This window comes from Eucyclogobius newberryi, unplaced genomic scaffold, assembly GCF_026437365.1.
Source record: "Eucyclogobius newberryi isolate DKJ021-1_F unplaced genomic scaffold, fEucNew1.0.hap1 SCAF_12, whole genome shotgun sequence".
NCBI lineage: Eukaryota > Metazoa > Chordata > Actinopteri > Gobiiformes > Gobiidae > Eucyclogobius > Eucyclogobius newberryi.
This window is the reverse complement of record NW_027315746.1, coordinates 8,077,967-8,102,324: the sequence shown is the minus strand read 5'-3', so window position 1 is coordinate 8,102,324 and position 24,358 is coordinate 8,077,967. Positions and strand designations below refer to the sequence as shown.

Below are 24,358 nucleotides of genomic sequence, written 5' to 3'. Positions count from 1 at the left end.
TTTTTTAATCACTTAGTGGTTGGTGCAGAGCTTAGTCGAATAGATTGGGCACTGAATGTTACTAACCGAACATGAAGAGGAAAACCATCCACACATTGAAACGAGTGCATCTCAGACCATTCCCCATTACAATCGTTGTAATTGAAATTCACCGTTGCTACTTCTAGTCTTGCTTGCACGCAGACAGCCGGCAGATACTGCACGAGTCCAGTCGGGCCCCCGGGCTCCTCCTTGAATGCAAAACACGGCCCCCCATCCGCCGGCCCGGCGTCTCCCGGGGCCCACGCAGTATTGAGCTCTGGCTCCTTCCTAATAGGTGGTAAAGTGTTAAGTTCCAGAGAAATGGACTGCGAATTTTAACCTGGAATGGAAATTGATCCTATTACATTTCTGCCCGGGCCCTCGCTTTCTGCAATCCCCGAAGGAAAGGCGAGGAAAGGGCGGCGGGGGAGCCTGCCGGGGACGGGAGGGGGGGAGGGAAAAAAAACGAAGGAAGGAAGGAGGGATGAAGGAAATGGAGGAGACAAGGTGAGAAGGCTTGCTGTACAGTGATTAGAGGTGATGGCTTGGCAGTAGGGGTTGTGTCCATGCACGCCGCCACAGACCGGAGCAGCGAGGGGCTAATAGCAGGCCGCCACTGGCTTCGACCAACGAAGGCACGAGAGATATATACAGAGCAGAGCAGCAGCAGAGGAACGGCACGCTACGAAGGGATGATATGGCCCCCGCCGAGAGTGTGCACAGCCGGGAAATGGCAGAACCCATGTGGCAATGTGGATGCAAGACTACAATGTGGGAAAAAATAGATCCAACACAGTTAAAGTCGCTCGAATTCAGAATTTAAAAATCACTGTTTGAGTATGTTTTGCCTGATGCTTTCCCCTTACCCGTTTCATTGTCTATTCGATTTCAAAGCATGACTGACAGTGATACTTTAAAGTAATCGTTAAGTTAAAAAACAACGTTGAATTCTATTGCTGTCCATCGGTTTCAAAGTGAGAGGCCGTGTCTCTCGGGGTCCAGTTGGAAATGTTCCGCCCGTCGGTGTGCGTCGGCATAAATGCTATTCATTTGTGCGGTTTTATTGAAAGTACCTGGCCGTACCTGCCCGTGTGCTCGCGCTAAGTGGCGTTCGGGATGGCGACGCACACTCGCTTTCTTTAAGGGTGCAAAAGGCAGAATCTGATCATTCCTCTGATTGGCGGCGATGTTTGGCTTCCGGATGAAATGATCTTAAATATACACATGCAGCACGAAGTGTAATACAGGGAGTGGTGAGTCGGCTAATTGGCCCCATATCCTTTTTATCACAATCCCCCTTTACTGGTGTGGATATGTTTTTTAAACTCTTGCCTTGAGTTCAGTTTTGTTGCGATATCTTGACATAAGTTCAGAGTCTATTTTCTTATTTTAACAGTGTCGTTTCAGTCGTGTTCTTAGTGTCTTACATTTGTGTAACGGCAGTGGTCAATTAACCAAAACCTCGTTACGACTGAATCATTTAATTGAAATATAAATACCGTATTTTCGGGATGCTTTTTTTAGTTTGGAGCAACGAATATGAAGTCGCACCGGAATATAAGTCGTACCAGCCCAAAAATGCATAATAGAGAAGAAAAAAACATATAAGTTGCACTGGAGTATGAAATGCAGTTGCAAATGTGAAAATAACCAAGAATATCACATATAAGTCGCTCTGGAGTATAAGTATATAAGTATGAATATTAGTCGCACCCCGGCCAAAACTATGAAAAAAAGTGTGACTTATAGTCCAGAAAATACGGTATGCTTAGAGTTAGCCCAGCAGCTACAGGAGTGACGGGTCAAATGAATAAACTTTGTAAACTGCAGTTACAGGACAATCAATCCCTCCATAAACGTTAAACCCAGACGTGATTTAGTTTCTAATTGCAATTGTTCATGTGGTAAAGGCATCTTCACGTTTACCCTTTTCTGATTTTGAAAAATAAATGAAGGAAACAAACAAACAAACGCATCTTGCAGGCTGGACAATAGACTGTTCGTGGGTTTCAGGCATAAAAATGTCTCCCCGATTCGAAGGGTTTGACATGGCAACGGTCTGTTGTCATAGCAATAGTGCAACTCAAATCAAGATATGAGGGAAGAACCTCACACAATCCCTCAAAACCAGGAAGAGATCGTTTGCCCGAAAGCCATCAATACATCGCAATATTGACCAACACAATAGTCGATATTGCAACAAATATACAGTTACCCGTTTTTTCCGGAGTATAGGTCGCACCAGCCAAAAAATGCATAATAGAGGAGAAAAAAAGTCGCACTGGAGCATGAAATGCAGTTGCAAGTGTGAAAATAACAAATAATATCTCATATAAGTCGCTCTGGAGTATAAGTATATATGTATAAATATAAGTGTAAGTCGCACCCCGACCAAAACTATGAAAAAGGGTGCGACTTATAGTCCGGAAAATACGGTACGTTGCATTGACATCGAGGCCCTCCATTGGCCAGAAATGTTGCCAGTTTTTAAAATGAAAAAGGCTAATTTTGTTCATAATTTTCCTTATTCAGTCTAATTTGTCCTTCATTTAGTCTTTGTTTTGTTTCTGTTTTGACGAAAGGCGACAATATGTGTTTTAATATGAAATGTGTCACAAAGCATCTAACAACCGTATCGTAAGTCTCAATCATTTCCAACACCCTCCAGCCCCATCGAGAACATCTTAAGCTTTGTTCTTTTTTGGTTCTCATCCCTCGTTTTCTGTCCCTTCCCCCCCCAGAGCCCATGCACGGCCCGCACAAACTGGAGGTGGTGGAGGTCCAGTCCCGGCAGGTGACCGTCCGCTGGGACCCAGTGGGCTACAACGTGACGCGGTGCCACACGTACAACCTGACGGCGCAGTACCGCTCCCGGCCGGCGGGGGGCAAGGGGGAGGCCCGCGAGGAGATCTGCTACGACACCCAGAGCCGGAACCCGCAGCACACCATCCACAACCTGACGCCGTTCACCAACCTCAGCGTCAAACTGGTGCTCAGCAACTCGGAGGGCGTGAAGGAGAGCGCCGAGCTGGAGGTGCAGACCGACGAGGACGGTGAGGCCAGATGCTCCTCGGTAGAAGAAGACGATAGGCCGTAGGAGGGCGTGACGAAAGCATCCGGGGCAGTCTGTCGTCGTGAGGTCTTTGGTCACGTCTGAGTTTTTGAGTGACATGGTGGTTTTTGGTTGTAGGTTATGACAAAAGGATGTGTCCCAAGAGCAAACTATCTTTTCATGAGGATTTTTGAAGCAACTGCTCATCTTCTTATCGTTGCTTCGATGAATTGATGAGTAGTTCGGATTGAAAAAGCCCAGTGAATCAATCTTTTTTTTTGTGCAAAATTGTCCCAGATCAAGTGGTTTGAGGACCTCTTGATCAGTATTATCAAGCGGTCAATATATTAGACATTTAAAACAAAACAGAAATCAATAACATTAAATGTACAGGATTTTTTTTCACCAAATTTGTCCCCGATTAAACTTAAATTAAAGCCGTTTGAGGACATCTACATTTTTCATCACAAACACTAAATCGTACGTGTTTTTTGTGTCATTTCGATGTATTTCTTGCTTTGACTGAGATCTGAAAAAAAATCTGGCATGTGTTGAAGCATTGTTCATAACAATGATTCATTTACAAAATGTGTTGCTTTGTTGTTTCCTCAATTATTGATTAATTACGATTAAATCATTAGCTTGTTTCAGCCCAACTCAAAAGGCATGGAACTGTTTTTAAAGTTTGTAAGTTTGAAGTTGTAAACAAAGCACATTTTTCAATTACAAAGCATCTAATGTCATGGCAACTAAGACTTTGGGGTATTTCCATTTAAAATCTGTACTTCAGCTATGACCAAGGCTGTGGAGAGTGCGTTTCCACCGGTTTGGTTCTGATTTGAGCCCAGTTCGGTTGCTTAGGCCCTGTTCTCCTCCCGTTTTTACCCCGGTTTAGTCCACTCTTTGCACACGCTCATACAAACACCGTAGTTTAGTATTTGAAGTCGCTGTCAGTCAAATCCAAGTTTGTCTCCGTTTTGTTCCACGCTTTGTTCCACGCAGACAAACTTACAAACACGCACGCTCCAGTCAGCCGCCACCGCTCCTCCGGGGGATATTGGGATGCTAATCTTTCCACTCGTACAGCGCCAACGCCAAAGAAATCCTGCCTTTTTTTTTCACCCCTCTCGCGAATTGCTTTCAAAACCGAATGATTGTTGTGGAGATGTCATATTTTTTTCCCTCTACACATTATCTACTAGCCCGGCAACTCCTGTCTTTGCATCACTCCCCCGTGAGATAGCGAGCGCGCTGACGCCGCCGCCGCAGCCGCCGCAGCCGGGAGAGTGAAGAAATACTCTGCACTTTTAAGTTTTTTTTCCGCGCGCACAGACGACATGACAGCGCGCTTCTTTTCGTCATGCGGGGCTGTCGGCGTTTGTTGCATCTGGCGGCCGCGGCTTCCTTGAGGCTTCCGTACAGTTGATTTCCTGTGTCTTGCCACTGCCGGGGACACCGCACGGCAGCTCAGTGGATGAATGGGGGGAACGTGCTGGCGAGGAGCCGGCGAGGGCGTCCTGTCGGCTGTCTGGGAGAATATCGGTCGAATGGCGGAACATGTTGAAGGGAATGACGAGGTTTAGTCAATGGCGGAAAGAGATGAAAATACATTTAGAACGTCTAGTATATTGTATGGAGTTAAAACTATTTTAAAAGGACAGAGATGTCTAGTGTGAGGGTATAAAGTCATATTTCTGCCCTTTTGTGGTTCATTTTATGGCAATTTTGGGACATTTACAGGCACATTTTGACATATTCTCGATGCATTGTCAGAATGTTGCTATCGAGACATTGCCAAGATATTCATTTTTGTCAATATTGTCCGCCCCAAAATGAAATATCCTATAAGTACATGTAACTAAACCCCTCCAACACTAAATCTAACTCAAAGTACAATGTAAAAATGTACTTGCAGGTTGGAGAAAAGGTTGGAACTGGATACAGTCAAGAGAGACTTGCGTTACATTTCTGAGCCAATAAATGAATAATAATGAAAAAAATGTGATTTACTCTTGACACTTAAACCAATTAATTCGATAATTTGATAGAAGAAATGCTGAAATTGGTCCTGTAACTTAGTCTAGTTCATTCTTTAAAGATGCAATATGTTAAAATAAATCATAAAAACATTTAAATCTAAATTAGTGACTCTAAAATTAAAAATTATGTAGATTTTGTAAGTTTTTCTACATCACCATGTTCTACTATTCTTTAAAGGGTGTGTCAATTTCACTGATGAGGGATCCACCCATACCATAATGAGGCATCCACTCGCTAATGAGGGATCCACCCATACCATAATGAGGGATCCACCCATACCTGTATGCTAATGAGGGATCCACCCATACCTTTCGTGCGCCTTCTGAAGTCGCCTCCTTCTTGTTTTTCTTCATTGTTTTACGTTTATTTTATCTGGCAGAACACATTCTTATTCACGGCGTTGGCCTTGTGAACCATGTGCCAGTAGCTTGTGTTTCCCGGTGTAGAGCGTCAGACCCTGGATCAATCGAATCAGACATCGGATACATCGGTCTCGTTTAATCATCGGTGAGGAAGTGTACATGGGCTTTCTCATATTTGTATTTTGTTTGTGTCCCAGTGCCCAGCACCATCCCTCTGGAGTCCATCCAGGGCAGTGCGTACGAGGAGAAGATCATCCTGAAGTGGAGGGAGCCGTCGCACACTTACGGCATCATCACGCAGTACGAGGTATGTCCCGCTCGAATAATGCAGTACAACGAATACAACGAGGAGGAGGAGCTATCGCAGGGGCCCTCAACGGTTCATACTCAATGCAAGACATTTCAAAGAATGCAATATATCATATTTCGTAATAAAAGATGGCATTTCAAACATTTTTCCAGACGTTTTAAAACACTTTGTCATAAGAATGTTTGAAAATGTCTCCATGGCGACTGGAGACGCATCTGAAGGAGATCATAACACATTTTGAATGATCGGTTCAGAATTCAGATCTAAATTACTTTGGGTTTTAGGGCTTTAAAATAAAAAAAAATAAGCAACCATTTTCTATTACAAAGGATGGACAGCACTATTTTCATACAATTTTAAATGTCTTTGAACCAGGCTTTGGTGTGAGTTGTTTTCATTTTACAAATTGTGTCAATATTCTGAGGTCAATCCCAGTTTCCCATTGAAATCACATGTTCCACTTCACGTTTGCCTCTATTCTGGGTCTATAATCTATGTTATCGACTATTTTAAAGGCTTATTATGTAACTTTCCTAGTGGAGAGGTCCCAAATCCTTGTCTCTCTCAATAGAAACAAGCAGGTGACGTCACAGGGATGTTACTGGTCAGGTCTCTGAAGAGGCGAGCCCATTTTGTATTTTAATAATACAGTCTTTTTAATGTGTTTCTGAGCAATAAAAACACCTTGAAATAAATGCAAAATCCATACCTTTTGTAACTGACACATTCTCATCAATCCGTTTCCATGGAAGCAAGCAGATGGCCGTCCCCCCACTAGAAATGTTACACAATGCATCTTTAAACTTATCAAAAATGTTGCTTTATGCTCAGATTGTTTTTACAAGAGTCTTTTTTTAAGTGTTTAGTTTTCTCCCTCTGGAGAAACTGGAAGAGAAAAGACTGTTCCCTATTCCCCTCTGAGTGGTACTGCATTGTAGTCGACAACACTGGAGGAAGAATATCGTTCAAATAGAATGTTCTTTTGGGTATGTGTCACTTTGATTTCTGTGGAATTAGTTGCATCTGTCTGCTTGTTGGCGCTGGGCACACAGAGAGGTACTTCATAAAATGAGATCCGTACTCAAGCTAAGCCCCGTTCCACTGAAATAAAGCTACGGAATAAAAACAAAACTCAGCCGTAAATCACTCCGTCTCTGTCGCCATGGAGACGCCAGATTAACCCTGATTAGCCGGGTTCATATCGAAGCCCAGATTTATACCAATACAGCCAGGAACTGTGATGTAAAATGAAATTTGAGAAACAAAAGTGACATTTCCAAAGTGCTTGAAGTGCAGCCCGATAATTTAAATACTGGAGTTTTCTGCTCGTGAAATCATTGATTTAATTATGTTAATACTTCTGCACACGCACTGATTAACGCCAATGTAAATTGTGGGAAAAGGACACAAAACCTATACTGAAAAAAACAACAACAAAAACTAGATATAATAATAATGATAATAATAATAATAATAGTTTTAATTTAACCTGATTTTTTTTTTTAAATTATATATGTTTTAGTGAAATTTGCAGTACAGATACACTGTAAAATCAGGTTTTAGGATCAAAATGCAACCACTGTGTGCTGTCTGCATCTAATTACAAAGCGTTTTTATCGTCTGCGAACCAGGAAGTGTGTTGTTAGCGTGCTAGTTTTTGGTTAGCATTATCACAATGGCCAAACTCTCTTTAAAAATGAAACGCCTTCAGAGTCTTACAAACCAATAGCATCGCTTGAGTGGGGAGAGCTCTGGCTGCACTTCAAGAGTCTCATCAAGCTTGTAAAATGCAATACAAATATTTGTACTATTATTATTTTCGAGCACAATCAATGCCGAGAATCTAAAATATTCACATCTTTTGAATTGGGTCGTTCTTCTTCCTGAAACGTCCTCGGGGGTCATAGATCGAGCCGGTCTGCTCCAGGTGGGGCCGGTGCCGCATGGACGTGCCTCCAATGGAGCAGCCGGGGTCACAGGGTGCGTGTGCCTGCCGTGCCCGCCACTCCCAGGGTGCATGTGCCCGCCGCGCCCGCCGCGCCCGTCACTCCCACACGCGCTCGCTCCATCTGCCGCACCAGAGTCCAGAGAAAACCCGCTTAAGATGCAAACGTGTCTGTCCCGTTCACACATTTATGCATTATAGTTGGAGATAAACTGAATACAAATGTATACAAAAAATTCAGAAGTATAATTTAAGTTGGTAACTGCAAGTATTGGTATATAAATCTGATTAGTTTTGTATTAAAATGCGTTGAAACTCTGTTATGAAGACTTAAAGACAGCTTATGTTATTTTCTCCAATTCAAAACTCATCTAAAAATGAAATATATGTGCGGATAAACTGAAAAATAAACACAATATATTTCAAAATAAGATAGAAGTTTGAATTTAGACTTTTTTTTTTTAATTTGTATTATTGATCTATACATTACATCACAATACCTCCTTTAGAATTGATATATTGGTATTTGCTGCAGTACAATGTTTACAGAAATCTGTACCAACCAAAGAAAAAGAAGATAAAAAATACAAATTGTTTAAAAAGAAATTCATATCTATATTTACGTCAAGAGTTTTTAATCGGTGCACTGTGAACAGACTCTTCCCATTTATTAAAATTGCTAGTTTAAATGCTGTTGAAAAATGTAGTTGAAGTATTGTGCAGATATATTTTAAGATATATTTTTCAGCCTACTTTTTTTTTTAAAGTTTTTTTTCTGGTCCCAATCGTGAATAAACAGAATATACTCATTGTCAAAATTGTTGCCCAAAATTCCCAAACTACAATGCAACATAAAACGATGAATAATAATAGTGAAAAATATAGACAATGTGAAAAAAAAGACAGGAAAAAAACATCAGGATATGATTGTTTTTACATTCTTCTAGACATTTGAACGATGACATTGGCGTTGGGGCCCCGGGGAGCTGCATACAAAGTGCCACTCTGTTCCGCGGTCCCAGGCCTGTTTAATATTGCACAGCTCGCTCTCATGTTGTTCCTTCCATTGACACCCTGGCGACCCTTAAATAGACACAACGCTCTCTGTCCTTTGCCATCACACGCCAGGACTGAGCAAATATTAACTCCTGCAGGGCCGCGCCGCATCGGGCCCGCGCCGCATCGTGCGACGCTGCATCGTGCAAAGAGAGCGCTGGGCGTGGAGGTTAAACATCAACTTGAGATGGTTCAGGTGGAAGGCGGAGATCGAGTCCGGACTTGTTCCCGTTTGCTTTTTCTGTTTGGTATTTTGGACCAAACGCGGGTTGGGAAATGATTAGCCACGGACTCTTATGAGGCGTGTTTGTGCAGGTTTGGGACCAGCGCATTGGGGCCCCGGGAAAACACTTTACAACTGCTTTAGATTTTATACAAAATGTCATAAAGGCAAAATAAATTAACTGCTTGCAAATGTTCTAGTAAATACTTCCAGCCATTGAGCCCAATTACTATGGCTACTACGGATTAAGTCCTGCGCAGATGAACTGTGCAAGTTATGGAGCATGTCTTCAACATGAGCCTGAAGCTGAGGGTGGTACCACAGGTCTGAAGACCTCCTGTCTGGTACCTGTGCCTAAGACACCGCGCGCCAAAGACTTCAACAGCTTCAGGCCGGTGGCTCTCACGTCCCACCTGATGAAGACACTGGAGCGGCTAGTCCTGGACCACCTCCGCTCCACCGTGAGCTCAGTCATGGACCCGCTGCAGTTTGCATATCGGTCTGGCATCTGAGTGGAGGACGCCGTCATCTCCCTGCTGCACCGCTCTCTCTCTCACCTGGAAAAGCCTGGCAGCTCTGTGAGGATCCTGTTCTTCGATCTTTCCAGCGCCTTCAACACCATCCAGCCGCTGCTCCTGAGGGACAAGCTGGAGACGGCTGGTGTGGAGTATGACCTGGCAGAGTGGATCCTGGACTACCTCACAGACCGACCCCAGTTTGTGAGAGCCCGGAACTGTGTGTCTGACACTCGGACCTGCAGTGTGGGGGCGCCCCAGGGCACTGTCCTCGCGCCCTTTCTCTTCACCCTTTACACTGCAGACTTCAGACATGACACGGACAGCTGTGTCCTGCAGAAGTTCTCTGACGACTCTGCCATCATCGGACTCATCACGGACGACGATGACGCGGAGTACAGAGGACTGGCGCAGGACTTTGTGGACTGGTGTCAGCGGAACCACCTCCTCATCAACGCGGGGAAGACCAAGGAGATGGTGGTGGACTTCCGCACCCCACTGCCCCCTCACCAGTGAACATCCAGGGACGGGACATTGAGAGAGTGACTCATACAAGTACCTGGTGTTCATCTGAACCACAAACTGGACTGGACTCATAACACAGACGCACTGTACAGGAAGAGCCAGAGTCGGCTCTACCTCCTGAGGAGACTCAGGTCTTTTGGAGTGACACAATGAAATTTCCCCCGGGGGGCCGACTCTATAGCTTTTATATAGTGCCCATGCTCGTACACAGGTTTGAAAAAACACCCCTAATCACTGACCTCCTTACCCCTGAAAAAGTACCCCTTTTCATTGACAAAGCCTGAAAATATACCCTTCTTCACTTTAGTGCACTGAAACATATTATTACCATAGTATTGTTATACAAATTTACAATTCAATGACATGAAAATTCTCAGAAATAACTTTATTTCAAACATGAGTTGTCAAAAAAACAGGTTCAGATCAAGATAGCTCACTGTGTGTTCAAGCACATGAACATAACTCACATATGCAAGGCAGACATTTATGTACAGATAGTTATTTAGCACATATAACAGTTTTTTTAATGTACACAAGTTTCATAGCACAAAACTCAGCACTCTATAAGCAAAATGTATTTACATGATCAGCCTCGGCCCAGAGGAGCAGCAGCAGGTGAGTGTGGTGCGTAGGCGTCGAGTGTGTGAACGCTTTACAGCGGGGAAAAGTGTCCGGGCAGTGGGGAAACAGTTCAGGGAAGTGAAGGTTCATGATTCAACTAACTGGGCGCTCCACAAATATGAAGAGCGCACACCGCTCTGTGCGCGCTCCGTGCGCGGGAACGCACAGCGGGGAGAGGAGATGACGGGGTGGTTAGGGCGCACCGTCACAGTCAACAAACAAAAAAATCACCAAGATTGCTTGAAAAAGTGCCCCTATTTGCAGAAAAGGGTAAAAAAAAAGGACCCCTAATCTTATCTTATTTTCTACTACTACTGCTACTACTACTACTACTACTTGTTGTAATACTGCTACTACTTGTAATACTGCTACTACTACTGCTACTACTACTGCTACTGCAACTGAAATACAACTTCTACTCTTGTAATACAACTACTACTACTCTTACTCTTGTAATAAAACTACTACTATTTTAATACTACTACTACTACTACTACTACGGTACTCTTGTAATACTACTTCTACTACTAGTTTACTTGTAAAACTACTACTACTTTACTTGTAATACTTATTCTACTGCTAGTACCACTTTAAATATCAATATTGCTACTTAACATATTAACTCTATATATTTAAAAATACTGAACTGTTGACCACAGTAACATTGGAACATTCTAGCAGAGCAGGGACCCTCCACCAATGAGGTTACGTAGTGCACCTTTAAACGGGGTCGACATGTCACAGTGGAAGGCTCAAACAGAAACGATCGACTTTTTTTGTTAGAATTATGAGAAATCGGAACCGTGGCTCGTGATCGACAATTTAAAACAACATATTACATCTTTTGAAGGTGGAAAAAGTCCTCAAAACCTTGCACACAACAGTTAGCTGAGATACTGCTACCTGCACCAGCCCAGCCCATAATATAATACATCCATGGTCCAGCCCCGCATGGAAAAGACATTCCACTCTCAGCGGGACGTTTTGAGTGCCTGTCCCAAGTGTTCACTCCCACTCGGGGGCGCGGCCGCGGGCAAACACCGACTGCGGAACCCCTTCGGAGACAAAACGCCCACTTAATCACTCGCACATGTTCGGGCTGTTTATCTTTTTAATATTTCATGCCGCGAGCAAAAAGCATCGGGGATGGGATGTCGGGCCGGCGCTCGTCCGCCGCGCGCCGTATTTATGTCTGGACGGAATGCACTTCACTGTGCAGAAGAGCCACTCCGGGCCATTATACCGTTACGCCGTCGAATTACCGCACTCCGTCTCTGTCCGCGAGGCTTAAGCGCCCCGGCAGTTTGTCTGGTTAAATAAGCAATGAGTCAATGTCAATCCTCCGCGCGTTCCCTTATTTTAATAAACAGTAAAGCCGAGCGGTGTTTTTTCCAGACGCGGTGAATGTGATTATTTCAGGCGGTAAACGGGACGACTCGAGCTAGGGAAAGCCTACAGAGCCCGCAGCTAGCTCCAGGTGTCGGCTCATTTACACGGATACGGCCCGTCTCCGAGCGTCGTGCGTTTGTACTTGCATATCTGATGGTGCGATGGCGTGACGGAAAGCCTAATGTGTCGTTTAGTCTTTGTTATTAAGCGTACGTTTGGTCTGCGGCAGTGTTCTGGAACCGTTTTTACTGCGAATGCGCCGAGACGTTCCTGACACGGTTATCTTTACGTCGCGTCTCTCGTTCACTCAGTCGGCAGGTGGAGGTGAGTTGCGTCCGAAGCCACAGCTGCCGTGGGACTGACTGACCGAGACGTGGCTTCCGGTCTGTGCCAAAGGCCTCTCCAACTCACGGAGCCCGTTCGTCTTTAAGCGAGATGCATCGTTTTGACCAATGATGCAATGAAAGACTTTTTGTCATTAAATTATATTGTGCAAAGTTCTTTTAAAGGGTCGGACGACTCGTAAAAGCAGTTCAGATAAATATATTTTGACTTTAGCTAAAAAATATAAAACTGATAAGCACATTTTTTTAGGTTTATAACTTGACTTCCTGTTTGTAATTGATGATCACACCAGGAAATTACCCAGCAAAAACTCATCTCATGTCACAAATTTTATTAGACAAATACAAATGTATACTTTTTGTTGAATTCATGTTTAGAGAGTGAAAAAGTTGTTTCTTTGTGTAAATTATGAAAGAGTGTTCCTTGTGTGATGTCACTTCTTGTCATTTTCTACAGATTTGTCAACGTTTTCGCCACAAATACCTGCTCGATTGGTGTAAACTATAATGTATATGTACAGCAGGTACAAATACACAAAATAAAGACAAAATTAGAAAATCGGAAAAACCTGTCTAATATTTTTAATCTTTTAGAGAAACTTTTCAGTCTTATCCGCATTTCCACCAGCAAAAAGATCTGTTGCTCCGTTTTTTTTAAATGTAATTTGGTTTTCCCAATAGGTGATACACGTGGGATTCGGGAGTAATGGACTTGCTTCTTTTTAAATTTTTTTTAGATAAACATTACGATTTATTGATCCTTGGACGCCGTCGATTTAAACTACGGAGCGGACGAAAGCATAATCCTCACATTAGGTCGCTTTATTTCACACGGTGAACGCCATTTTGCCGCAAGGAAATAAACGCCTCGAATGTGAACTGCACCTTTACGACGCCGATCCGGAACATATCCAGTGTTTTTGGCTCGTGTGGCGGGCAGAGCTTTGATTTGACATTATCAAAGGGGCCGCGAGTGAAATATGTCTAACACGTCTCATATCAGAGGGATCCCGCCGCCTCCTTTTGACCGGCTCGTCTAATGCCGTTTTATTGGCAAGATTTCAGCGCCTTCTGCCGGAGCCGAGCCGGGTTCAGTCTAAATGTTGTTTTTATCCAATGCCCCAAAATGGGAAAATATAGCAATAAAAGTGAGATGCACAAAAGGTGACGGAGAGGTAAAAGCAATAATGTGTATTGGAGAAAAATAAGATTACAGGCGTTATATCTGTATCTGTACTTTAGACGTCGCAGTTGTTCTTTTTAATGTTTAATTCAGATGTTTATGTGTATTTTTAAAGTGTTTTTTACTGTCTTAAGTGAACTGTACTGGGCTGAAAAAAAGAAAGAAACGTCTCTCAAAATCTTGCTACGATCCGCCGCATTTCCAGTGCCAGACTTAGCAATTAAACAATGCTAGCTAGCGTTAGCACCAGCCGTTTCCTGTTCATCGACGCGTTGCACTCGCGTGAAGATAGAACATTTTATATTTCCAATGCAAAATCGGCATCTAACTGTGTCTAAAACCATCGCATTACATAAAGAAAGTTTACAGCGCAGATACAACTGAAATAAATACAGAAAACTGCTGATAAACCAGAAGTCGCTCTTTGTTTACTTTAGCTTTAGCCTCACGGCGCCACGAACTTTATGAATTGCCGAAATCGGGCTCGAGATCAAAACTAATTTCCGGTGTCGCGTACGAACAAACTCAAAATCCCATTCGGGCCGAACCGCCGCCCGTTATTGCCCATTATTCGCCTAATATGGCGGGACTGGTAACAATTAGCTCGCAAACGAAGCGACTCCAACGTTCTCCATTACTTATCCGTCCGTGCCCGGCGTTGACAAGTCATTTTCCTTTTCCCCCCTTCTGCGGATTGGGCGTCGCGGCGGAATGAAAAGTCCGCCGAGCACTTGCCGGAGTTGATGGACACAAATTATGCGGCGCTCCAAACTCCCTTTGTGCGCTTTAATTGGAATTCGAATGGAGCCCGTTCCCGTTTGAGGAGCGACGGCATTTTTCTCAAAGTGGGCTCTTTAGAGTTATTCAAACAGTCACCTTAATGCATTCCTCCCGGCGGCGTGCATTTATTATCGAAATGAGAAAACAGGAAATGCGTCTTTTACCTTGAGAATACTGGATTTGAAAAACGTCTTGATTTATGAATTAGAAAAACCAAAAAAATCTATTATTTGCCGTTTAATTTTGCGGTAAAGACTTGATGATGGCACCTATTGTCTTCTATTCATACTTTAATTTAACGCTGCATTATGTAGTATTAAAATGGCAATTAGGCTTATGCAAAATTGTAGTCACTCTGAACTGTTTGAGTGTGTTGTTGTTGTTGTTGTGTTGTTGTGTGTGTGTGTGATTGTCTGCTCATGGATGTGAATGTGCTGCAAAACCGCTCTAGGCTTGATTATTGTGTTTTTATATTTCCCTGTATGAATGGATACATAAAGTGAAAATGATGCGTTTTACAAGGTGAAAAGGTCGGCCTGCGATGTTTCGGGCGTCACTGTTGAAATGAGTCATAATCGTACAGAGTCTGATCGAGCGGCGCATCTTCAGAGAGTCGCCGGTTCGAATCCTTTGGTTGTGGACTTCACCACGTCCGGGCGAGTTGTCATGGGTGATCATCGGGACTGAAAAACGGGTGCAATTGACTCAATCGCAATATGAATACCGTATTTTCCGGACTATAAGTCTTTTTTCATAGTTTTGGCCGGGGTGCGACTTCTACTTCTATTTATACTTATATACTTATACTCCAGAGCGACTTATATGTGATATTGTTTGTTATTTTCACACTTGCAACTGCATTTCATACTCCAGTGCGACTTATATATGTTTTTTACTTGTGTATAAGGCATTTTTTGGCTGGTGCAACTTATAGTCCGGAATATACGGTAATCGAAATGAGTAGAATGCTTATAACATAATGTCCTTCAATTATCCAGTCTTAGTATGCAAAAACAAACAAATGTATACGGCTGTTTTGAAATGCAATTCTTTATTATTAGTTTAGTTGAGTTCATATTATGTAAATGCTCCTGGACGTGTTTTAAACATTTTAAACTTTGCGTGCCTGTCATAATTCGTTAAACCTCAGTCAAAAACTTAATCTAAAGAGCCATGAATTTGAGGAGAAACCTTGAGGATTCTTCAGGCTGAAATACCAGTTAAATACCAGTCTGGTCCTGAAGAGAGAGAATACACAAAGTTATTTTTAAATCGTCTCCAAATTAAAATACCATCTCGACATAAGTGTTTTACACCTGCATCAGTTTCAGATTCTAAAGTATTCACAGCGTTATGTTACAGTCTTAGTCCAAAAAGGATTATGTTCATTATTTACCTCAACATTTTACAAACCATAACGACAACTTCAAAGTGAAATCTTTCATTTTACTCTATTACCATTTTTGTCTTATAACTCACTCTGTTATGTGTATCTAACGTTCTGCAAGACAAAAGTGAAGTTAACTTTACATAAACGGCAAAATGAACTTTACATTACATTTGTTTGAGCACATTACGATGATATTTAACGACTTATACATGGTTCTTATGATTACCGTGTTTTCCGGACTATAAGTCGCACTGGAGTATAAGTCGCACCAGCCCAAAAATGCATAATAAAGAAGAAAAAAACATATATAAGTTGCACTGGAGTATGAAATGCGGTTGCAAGTGTGAAAATAACAAATAATATCACATATAAGTCGCTCCAGAGTAAAAGTATATAAGTATAAATATAAGTATAAAAATGAAAAAAGGTGCCACTTATAGTCCGGAAAATATGGTAAATCTTAACTCTATAAAGTACTATCAGAATCAGAATCAGAAAAGGTTTATTGCTATTGTCAATGAACAGAATTCACAAACATAGGAACATAAAACATAAAACAATGATAAAACAATCTATACAAGTCGAAAAGAGAAACTATTTAAATCAGCGCCTTCATGATTTCCCCTCGTTACCAGTCGATGTAGAGCAAGTACACTCCACATCCTCAAAAAGCAGCTGTTTTCATAGTAACCCAGCATATTTACCGTATGTTTCTCTCTCCCTCTGTGTGTCTTTCCCTCCAGATCTCTTACAAGGCCGTGAGCTCGTTTGACCCCGAGCTGGACCTCTCCAACCAGAGCGGCAAAGTGGTGAAGCAGGCCAACGAGACCACCCACGTGTTCACCGGCCTGGACCCCGGCTGCACCTACTCCTTCACCCTGCGCGCCAGCACCGCCAAGGGCTACGGGCCGCCCATCATCACGCAGTTCACCACCAAGATCTCAGGTCAGGGGGTCAGGGGGGTCGGAGCGCGCGGCGGGTGGACGTCGCCCGGCGCCGGAGGAGGCGTGACCCCGGCTACTTTAACACCAGCGGGTCGCCACTTGAAATTCACAGCAGATTTAAAGCGCGAGTCGAGTATTTCTCAGTAAAGAGATTCTGAAAACGATACTGTACACCAACATATGTACTTATACTTATACTCCGGAGCGACTTGTATGTGATATTATTATTAATTGTGTTATTTTCACACCACATTTCTTTCTCCAGTGCGACTTGTATAAGTTTTTTTCTTCACTATTATGCATTTTTTGGCTTGTGCAACTTATAGTCCAGAAATTACAGTAGTCGAAATGAGTAGAATGCTTATAACATAATTTCCTTCTGTTATCCTGTCATCCTGTCTTAGTATGCAAAAAAAAAATGTACATGGCTGTTTTGAAATGCAATTCTTTATTATTAGTTGAGTTCATATTATGAATATTTCTCAGTAAAAATATTTTAAAAACGATACTACACCAACACATATACTTATACTCCGGAGCGACTCATATGATGTGATATGATGTGATATTATTAGGCCCGAGCGCCACAAGCTGGCGAGAGGCCTATTAATCTCGTAAGGCAGTGCGAAGCACGGCTGCGAAAGTGCGCACATAGTGCGCACGAAATCGAGCGCGAAGCGCTCGCCCACTTCCAAACACTCACTAATGCACTCCTTCACTCATGCACACTAATTAGTAGTAGGAAAATGGAACTTTACCGTTGTAAACGGGCGAAGCCCGTGCAAAAGTGCGCACTAAACGAGCACTTTAAATTGGGATGACGACCGCGAAGCGGTCGTCATCCCCATAAAAAGCACTAATTTGCGCTAAGTAGCTCACGAATACGTTCCCCATCTCTTGCATGTTCCGTGCATATAAGCATGTAATGCAAAAATTGAACATTATTACTGTATAAAGGGCCAAAAACACAAAGTGGGCGGAGCCCACTCAAAATTAACGAAAGTACCCGTCAGTGACCAGAGACCCACACCATGAGGTAGGAAAGCGCAAGCGCTTTCCGAAAATGTATAGTTTATGATATTTGGAAAATGGGAAACATTGTTTTCGCATCGGAATATTATTAGGCCCGAGCCCCAGTAGGGCGGAGGGCCTATTGCTCCCGCAACGCTGCCGAAGGCAGCGTTGCAACTGTCTGACCAAACATGCGGGCGCAGCCCGCATGTTTGGTACCCCGTCGCCCCTGGCAAGTACAGTGAACTAGCCCATGCCGAAGGCATGGATCATGCATACTTACTCCTGCTATGACAGAAATAGTCAACAATGGGCCATGCTTGTATCTGCTCAAATCAATGGAAGTCTATGGGGAGTGGGCGGGGCATCCCGACGGAATAGGGAGTGACGAGCGCGTAAGCGCTCGTAATGATGATTCCACCCCATGGCGGCATCGGGAAGGCTTAGAGCTTTCAAACGATGTATAATTTGTTGTTATAGTGGAAACGGCTATATTGTTTTTGCTAAAAATTGTATTATTATTTTTTTTTTGTTCTTCATCTGCGCTTTGAGCTCTAATTTGACCCCCTGAACATGCTCAAAAAGTCACCAAACTTTGCCCAAAATTCAGAATCGGCGAAAAATTTAGTTTTTTCTGGGCCATTTTTTTTTTCGTTAAAAAATGGCGCAACAGCGCCACCGACAAAAGTCAAAATACATTGCGCCTATGGGAGACGCCCCGAGGTCAACTTTGTTGTAAAGCTACGAAATTCGGAACACGCATTCCTTTCGTGAGGACAAAAAAAAATATTATTGTAGCCACGCCCCCAGACTTATCCTATGGCCGCCATCTTCCTTTGAAAATGAAAACACGCTGTGTTAGCCATTTTGTTCACGTCAAACTTTGACGAACTCCTCCTAGGGCGTTTTGCCCACCGACTTCAAAATCGGCGTACGTCCTCTGGACAAGTGGGGCATCTAAAGTTATCCAATTTTTTGAGATACCTTTACCGGTCTGTGTGCGGCGCAGCCGCAAAGTTGGACAACTTATTTTGGAATATTGCCGATCTAAAAATTGCTCCCATTTGATCAAAACCAGTCCGATTAGGACCAAATTTGAATCAGTTGTTAAACTTTCTTGTTTGGACCAGTTTATGAAGACAAAATTGAAATGGGCGCGATAGCGCCCCCTACAGAGTGACCTTTAAATTAACATTGAAGGTCAAAAATTAGTTTTACCAAAATTGTCTAAACTTTACCCAAAATTCTATTTTGCCGTCCCGATCACAAAAGCCAATCACAAAAATGCCTTAATTTTTACGGCGTAGTCGTAGCGATGACAGAAACCTCCCATGTTATCCCTATGGGAAAACCACAAAATCTCTCAAATTACCACATTTTTATGTTTTACACTTTAACGAAGTCCTCCTAGTGCGTTTTGCCCACCAACCTCAAAATCGGTGTACGTCCTCTAGACAAGTGGGGCATCTAAAGTTATCCAAATTTTAAGGATAGCTTTTACAGTCTCTGTGCGACGGAGCCGCAAACGTTTCCCAGAATTCTGACTATTTGGCCTTCAGAGTGGCCTATAAACAATAGAGTTTTTCCAAATGACATGATATTTTGAACAAAATTCTAATTTGCCATCCTGATTATAAAAGTATGAGAGCCAAAGTCATATTTTGTACGGCGTAACCGTAGCGATGACAGAAACATCCCATGTTATCCTTATGGGAAAATCGCTAAATCGCTCAAATCACCACATTTTTACGCTTCACACTTTAACAAACTCCTAGGGCGATTGTCCGATCAAACTCATATTTGGGGAATATCATCTACACAAGCGGGGCATCAAAAATTAGTCATATTTTGATTTTAAGTGGTACGGTCTCTGTGCCGTGGAGCTGCAAATATACTGTCACAAATGGGAAAAACGCCAAATCTTTGAAATGTTCACATTTACGCTTCACACTTTAACAAACTCCTCCGTGGGCAATAGTCCGATCAAGCTTTACTTTGGGAAATATCATCTACACAAGAGGGGCATCAAAAGTTATCCATATTTATATTCAGAGTGCTGCGGTCTCTGTGCGGCGGAGCAGCAAATTTGACTGACACTTGTGTTGATTTGCACTGGATTGGCCATGTCCAATGTGTCCCCGTCTGTCAAGTTCTTTTCTAATTCACACACAATAAGGGCGCCATCTTTATCAAGTCGAAAGCACAGAGTCGGAAGGCCGGCGGCCCGCGAGGGCCGTTGGATGCCGCTTGCGGCTTTAATATTCTTTCTTTCTTCTTCTTCTCGGGACCAACCCCCCTATTTTTCACCCAGTGAACATTGACGAAAAGTCACAAAAATTTGCACACCTCTAAAAATCGTGCCTCTCTACATTCTAGCTATTTCCCTTTTCTAAAATAAAAAAAAAAATGGCGCGTCAGCGCCCCCAAATGTACCAAAAATGCATTGAGAGATGGGAAATGACCCAAAACAAATTTGATTGTAGAATCATGAAATTTGGCGCAGAGGTAGATGGTGACAAGAGAAGTAAAAAATATTATTACGGCAACGCCGTCCGCCCAACCAAATGTCGGCCATATTGCTTCAAAAATGGCTAAACATGACTTCGGAGTTTTTCCAAACGTCGTACTTTTACGAACTCCTCCCAGGGCGTTGGCCCTAAAAAGCTGAAATTTGGTGAAAATGCTACTGAGGAGTGGGACATCAAAAGTTATCCAAATTACATTGATACCTGTCACGGTCTCTGTGCGGCAAAGCCGCAAACTGTAGCAAGAATTTCAGAAATCTCCCAAATTTAACATTTCTGCCGTTTGCGCAGATAAAGTCCGAATTGCGTCAAATTAGAATCAGTTGTTAAACTCTTTGCCCTAAACCTACTTGAAGTGAAATAAATTAATTTGGAGCCACAGCGCCCCCTACAGATTTTATATGGAGGTTAAATATTTAGTTTTGCGAAATTATATGAAATTTGACACACAACTCAATTTTGGCCCCATCAAAAAAGTCAATGAGACCCATGTCATAATTGTTATGGCTTTGCCGTAACGATGACCGAAACCTTCCATGTTATTCCAATGGGGAAATCGCCAGAACATGTTTACACTTTAGACTTTCACAAACTCCTCTTAGGGCGTTAGACATATTAACCTGAAATTTGGTGAGACTCATCTTCAGGGGTGGACCATCAAAATTTATCCACATTTTTATTCAAAAAGTCACGGTGTCTGTGCGGCAAAGCCGCACATTTTGCCAAGAATTCTAAATAAAATAGCTTTTTGATGGTAAAACAAAGGGGAGAAGATGTGACAGCGTCACAGATTCAGCAGTAGGCGTAATAAAAGGACAATTGGGGCGCGTTGGCGCCCCCTCCTCTTGCGGCGTGGCGGCGGCGTAGCGAGGGCCGATCATTGCCGCTTGCGGCTATATTTTATTGTGTTATTTTCACACCACATTTCATACTCCAGTGCGACTTATATATGTTTTTTTCTTCTCTATTATGCATTTTTTGGCTGGTGCGACTTATAGTCCAGAAAATACGGTAATCGAAATGAGTAGAATGCTTATAACATAATTTCCTTCAGTTATCCAGTCTTAGTTTGCTAAAAAAAAAAAAAAATGCAATTCTTTATTATTAGTTTAGTTGAGTTCATATTATGAGTATTTCTCAGTCAAAATATTCTAAAAACGATACAACACCAACACATCCAAAGTAAATGAAACTCTACTGGAACTGTGTCTTGTGTCCTTGGGCAAGACGCTGTTTCTTTAGCCGACATGTTCTTGCGGTGGGCCAGGCCTCTGTGGCAAGGGATGTCACGATTATTAGGCGAATCGACAATCGTGACTATTCAGATGATCATAAGAACCAAACAATAATAATCGTGAAAATTTTAGAAGCAAAATTAAGTATTTTTAAGTTCAGCCTCAGACCAAAATGTAAATCCCTTTTTTTATCCGGCTGTTTTCGTCACATTTAACGTTTTTTCGTCCCTCAGAAAGTTCATTTGGGTAAAGCCGTCCACAAACTTGAAAAACAGTAACACGATAGACAATGGACGGAAAGAAAATTAAAGATTTCACCGTTTCTTGGTCTCGATAATCGCGAATGATCGTTAAATCGTGACATGTTTTTTCTCTCTCGCAATAATCGTAAGGCTACAGTTTCATATCGCGACATCCCCAGCTGTGGCTGTGGCTGATAGTTTATCGTCGTGAGAATGAATAAAGCCGGGCGTCCACTGCAGAAACCTCGCAGCGAGACGGGGACGAAGGGCGAACACGGAACCGTCGTACGGCCGAAGATATCGCCCAACGAGCGCCGTCTATAATCGCTTTTGTCACTCACATTTACTCGTTGCTCAATCGCAGCATTACAAGCCGTACGGTCCAATTAGGGAGCGTCACGTAAGGAACAAACTCGATAAACGCTTGTTATCCGCGCGCGTCGAAGCAGTTTTTTTTTCATGCTTCGCCCGCTTGTCCGTCTGGAGATCGTCATCTATAAATCATAACTCCGACAAAAGCGAACAGTTTTCCTGCCGCTCCAATGTTGCGTCTGTGCATTTGATCGGCTTTTGAAGTTTGGTTTCTTGAAGCTCCCAGTGGCGAGAGCAGTGGTTTCTCTGCTGTTGCGGCGTGGTCGGGTTGAGAGACTCTGAAGGGAGAAGGGCCCCGTGAGATAAAAGCGGGGCGCGTGTTGCTAAGCCGTTGCCGTGGAAAGCGTCTCATTCCATCGTGTGCGCGTTCAGAGCTTGACGAGTGCACCTACATCATTAATTGCAATCTAAGGCGTACTACAAACGAATTACATGCTGCTAAAAGTGATTACAGTGTGTACTACGGCCGCTATATTTGCTCATATAACGAATATGCATAAACCTAAAAAAATGTACTATTCTGTGATAACATTTTTTATAATTTTGAGCAAAATTCTAAATATCTTGAGTCGTCCGACCTGTAGGGGGCGCTTTGACAGCAAAACATGGCTAATATTCTGCAGAGCAAGTTCATACACCTGGTTCATAGTAGTATTTGCAACTACCGTATTTTCCGGACTATAACTCGCACCTTTTTTCATACTTTCATACTATTTATACTTATATACTTTTTTCTTCTCTACTATGCATTTTTTGGCTGGTGCGACTTATAGTCCAGAAATTACGGTAATCGTGCCGTGTTCACAAGCCGTTCTTGTGAAGATCGTGCTCATTCTCACGTCTTTCGTCCCCCAGCGCCGTCCATGCCGGCCTACGACCAGGAGACGTCCCTGAACCAGACGGACACGACGGTGACGGTGCTGCTGAAGCCGGCGCAGAGCAGAGGTGCACCTGTGAGGCAAGTGTGGAGCCAGCACGGCAACACAAGCACAAAAAAGTACTTTACGCTGCAGAAATGTTTGGCAGTTTTTTTTAAAAGTAGAACTAAGTCACTTTTTGAGACTTTTGAATTCATTTGTCGAGCGGGATAAAGCGTCTTCTCCGAGCAGAACGCCACACGAGCTGGAAAATGACAGTATTAAAATATAAAATTATTAAATAATCAATAAATAAAATGAAATGGTAAGAAACATAATACAAATAGCTTGAACTAAGTCATTGTTTATCTAGGTTTGACTATATTTTGTTTTCCATCTTGAAAAGCAGCAAAATTAGACCACTGTGCACTGCTGGCTTATAATAAGGCATTTTATTCTGAAAAAAGCTCTTCTAAAGCCTTTAAATGAATACATGTAAATATTAACGATGCGCAAAAGGGTTTGTGAGTTACATATTTTAATACCAACTTCTGTTTTGAGGTGGGAAAAGCAGCAGTACTCCAGCTTTAATTGATTATAAATTGTAGATTTATCGGCTTAATTACCAGCTGAACTGCATCAAGAAGAAGAGTCTGTTGAGCTGAAAAAGTCAATTATTCGTACATTCATTTTGTTCTGAATTTAAAGCCATTTTGTACAAGGAATTCCAAAACATATTATTATCCAATATGAGTAAAAGATTAATTTAGTACCGTTCAAGACCATTTTTAGGGATATAATATATCAGGTTAATCATACCCTGCCTTCGTCAGGACCATGGTGTATGTTTTGTGTAAATCGACCCAGACACAGGTAAAACATGCAAACTCCACACACAGAGGTGCTACTTCCATTCAGACTTTGTTGTACCTTAAAATAACGATGAGTTGAAAATCCTCGCTCAGTAAAACCGAATTACCGCAGTTAACGCCTCCTAAAGAATGAAAACGTGTGTGTGTGTGACAGCACTGACCTCCACCAAGTGAATCTGGACGAGTTCTAGTTCAGGGGTTAATGCTTTGTCCGAGTATTTTTCGATTAGAAACGTCCAAAGGTGCTTTCTCTCCAGCGCATATCTGAAAATACTACAGAATCTCTTAAAACTGCCCTAAACCTCGGCTCTGAAGCGCACGACGACATCAGCAACAAACCGTATCAAAGCCTTGTTTATCCGGGCTCCACGAAGGGAAACTTGTCGGTGAAATTGCCCGCCGTCTTCGCCGCGCGCCCCTCATTTCGCAGGCGTCGGTTGTTTGTTTGCGAGTTTTGATCCTGAGAAAAGAGAAGCGTGCCCTTTTGAAGACGAGAACAAAGCGGAGCGGGCCGGGCGAGCGCCGCCGTCTTATTCTTGTTTCC

General features: G+C 42.7%; 1 protein-coding gene across 3 annotated transcripts in view; it reads left to right on the top strand.

Annotated features, from left to right (window-relative positions):
• The window catches only part of LOC140356020 (receptor-type tyrosine-protein phosphatase mu-like), a 362,562-nt gene that overhangs the window by 175,356 nt on the left and 162,848 nt on the right, over positions 1–24,358 (top strand). For all 3 annotated transcript variants that reach the window (XM_072440712.1, XM_072440711.1, XM_072440710.1), the window contains exons 8-11: positions 2,763–3,074; positions 5,673–5,782; positions 16,500–16,701; positions 22,941–23,043. In XM_072440712.1, the coding sequence (XP_072296813.1) occupies positions 2,763–3,074; positions 5,673–5,782; positions 16,500–16,701; positions 22,941–23,043 (727 nt within the window). The remainder of the gene's footprint in view (positions 1–2,762; positions 3,075–5,672; positions 5,783–16,499; positions 16,702–22,940; positions 23,044–24,358) is intronic.